General features: G+C 29.6%; 1 protein-coding gene across 1 annotated transcript; it reads right to left on the reverse strand.

The window, feature by feature from the left end:
• Positions 1–1,319: 1,319 nt before the first annotated feature.
• LOC119689977 (protein drumstick) lies at positions 1,320–2,297 on the reverse strand. Its single transcript, XM_038104943.1, has 2 exons — positions 1,698–2,297; positions 1,320–1,575 (listed from the first exon to the last, which is right to left on the reverse strand). Exons 1-2 carry the CDS (start codon positions 1,916–1,918, stop codon positions 1,551–1,553), a joined length of 246 nt encoding a protein of 81 aa, XP_037960871.1. The 5' UTR covers positions 1,919–2,297; the 3' UTR covers positions 1,320–1,550.
• Between the last annotated feature and the right edge of the window lie 214 nt (positions 2,298–2,511).

Raw genomic sequence — 2,511 nt, forward strand, 5'->3', positions numbered from 1 at the left:
TTTTGCTTTAATTCTTTGATCCTTTAGATAGATATTTAGATAGACAAGTAGTACGTATGTAGTTAACTAAAATGGCAATTTCTTGACATGATCTTATTTCCGCTGTTTCATCTCAATCGTTAGTTCTTAAGATATAAACCACCAATTGACAGTCAAGTAAGATGGATAGTTCTTGACAAAATCTTATGTGCCTTATATCATCACAATCGCTGGTCCTTAAGAAAGACAGAAGCTTCCAGTTGACTGTCAACTAAGATGGACATTTATTGACATGATGTAATTTGCTTATGTAATCGAATTCGAAGTTCCTGACGACAGGTACGACCCACCAGTCTTACCTGGAATTAGGTATAATAAAAATTTTGCGTCATGTGTTTTTGAACTCTTAAGGTGAGACCCTCCAGTTTAAATTAAACTTAAATTGAAATTTCTTGTCATGATTTTTTTCTTTATTTTTATCTATAATGTTCTCTGAAGATATGTAAGAACTTTCGGAAATTACTTGCCAAGTTTGCTTGTTCTAATTCAGTCGTTGGCTTTTAAGTTAGGTAAGACCCTTCAGTTTAGAGTTAACTAAAATAAAGGTTTCTTCTTTCGCTTTATTTGTATCTATGATTTGCTCTTAAGATATATAAGAACTTCCATTACAAAATTAACTTTGTTTCAGCTCAATCGTTTGGTTCTTATGTTAGGTAAAATCTTTAAATTTTGAAACTTTTATTTAGTTTTGAAACTTCTCGTTATGTGATCGTTTGGGTTATTTTATCGCAGTAGTCGATCCTCAAGATAGTCAGTAGCCTTCAGTTTATTATAAATTCAATTGGAAGTATCTTAACATGATTGGATTTTTGTTGTTTGCGTTGTATTATCTCAATAGTTTTAGTCAATTCTTTAAATCAGTAATAATTTCCAACTCGCATTTGGGTGAGACTGAAATTTCTCTCCATGATTTAATAAAGGAACAACGATGTGATGTGGATAGAACATTATTATAATTCTCGTGTACACTGCAATATATTTTTTTTTACAAATATAATGTAGTATAGTTTATTATGACTAATTACTTAGGTTTTACTTTTTATAAAATATTTCAAATAAATATACCATACTATATATGAAAGTATTATAAAAGATGTGTGTGTGTGAAATAATCAAGTCATTTATTTCCTTTGCAAGTATATTCTTTAAGGATACTTTAATTATTAAATTTAAATAAAAATATTAACGAATTTATTAGTATATTTTAATTCATAATAACAGTTTTAAAAATTTTACTTCAAAAAAGAATTAAAATATTATTTTTTTATTTTTAATTTTTAGGTACTGGTACATTTTTGTTGTTGTTTTTTTTTATTTTAATTTTAATTTTTTTGTTTTTGTTTTTGTTTTTTTGTTTTAATTTTTTACCGCTTTCTTTTCTCAATCACAGCGAAACCGGATAAATATGTATATATGCTGTCGTTTTGTGCCACTTCAGTGAATAGGAAAATGTACAAACTAGTAAATAGTATAGTAAAGATTTAATTTCGTTAATTATATATAACAGATGCTTATCGCCAAACACACTGACTACACCTACAAGAAACGAGAAGACATAAACAAAAAAAAAAAAAATAAAAAATCAAATTTAATAAATGTATCTTAAGCATTTCATTTAAAAATATGGGCCGCTATAGCCACAGCTACCTACTACTCACCTATGTTGGCGTAAATTGTCGCGTTGTTTAAAGTATTTACCGCAGACCTCGCAAGCATACGTTATTTCTGGTGATTTATGTGTACGCTCATGTATCATCAAGTTATATGGTTTCGTAAAGCGTCTTTGACAGAATTTACATATGAACTCACACTTCGGACGCATTTTGCGGCGGAAGTCCGACCGGCAGTCGTCGTTGTCGATTCTCATAACAGCAAACATTTTGATGTGTTTTACCAAATAAAATTCTGATTGCTTCACGTACGTATTACTTATAGGTGTGTGTATCTATCTATCTAAACGTTCCAGCTCAGTAGCTTTCAAATAGAGAGAATTTTATCGAAAAACACCAACGAATGTACATATATAGAGAGTTCGTTCTTTCGGTTATCGTCCTATTCCCGCTACTAGCCTCCGAGCCACCGATTTGAATGTACTTGTTTTGGGCTTTCGAGAAATCAAGCGATAAGATACTCAATGCTTTTCACTGCTTTTTTCTTAAAGCATTTATTTGGATTTATTACTGATTTATTATATTTTTTATAGCGAACTTTTCTACGTGTGTTGTTCTAAGTAGGTGTCAATTTAAATGGTAGCACTGAAAAAAGACAAAAACACAAAAAGAAACAAATTATGTGGGTATTTTCTAGACATTCAAATAGATACATATGTATAGGTAGTTATTTCACTTAACCAAAAAATTATATAGTCATTATATTGTCATTTAATCATCTATTGAATTTTTATAGTTTTCCATATCTAAGATAGACGTAATGTACTCGTGTATACAAGTGTTGAGATATTTCGAGACGTCT

Source organism: Teleopsis dalmanni, chromosome X (assembly GCF_002237135.1).
Source record: "Teleopsis dalmanni isolate 2A chromosome X, ASM223713v2, whole genome shotgun sequence".
Classification (NCBI taxonomy): domain Eukaryota; kingdom Metazoa; phylum Arthropoda; class Insecta; order Diptera; family Diopsidae; genus Teleopsis; species Teleopsis dalmanni.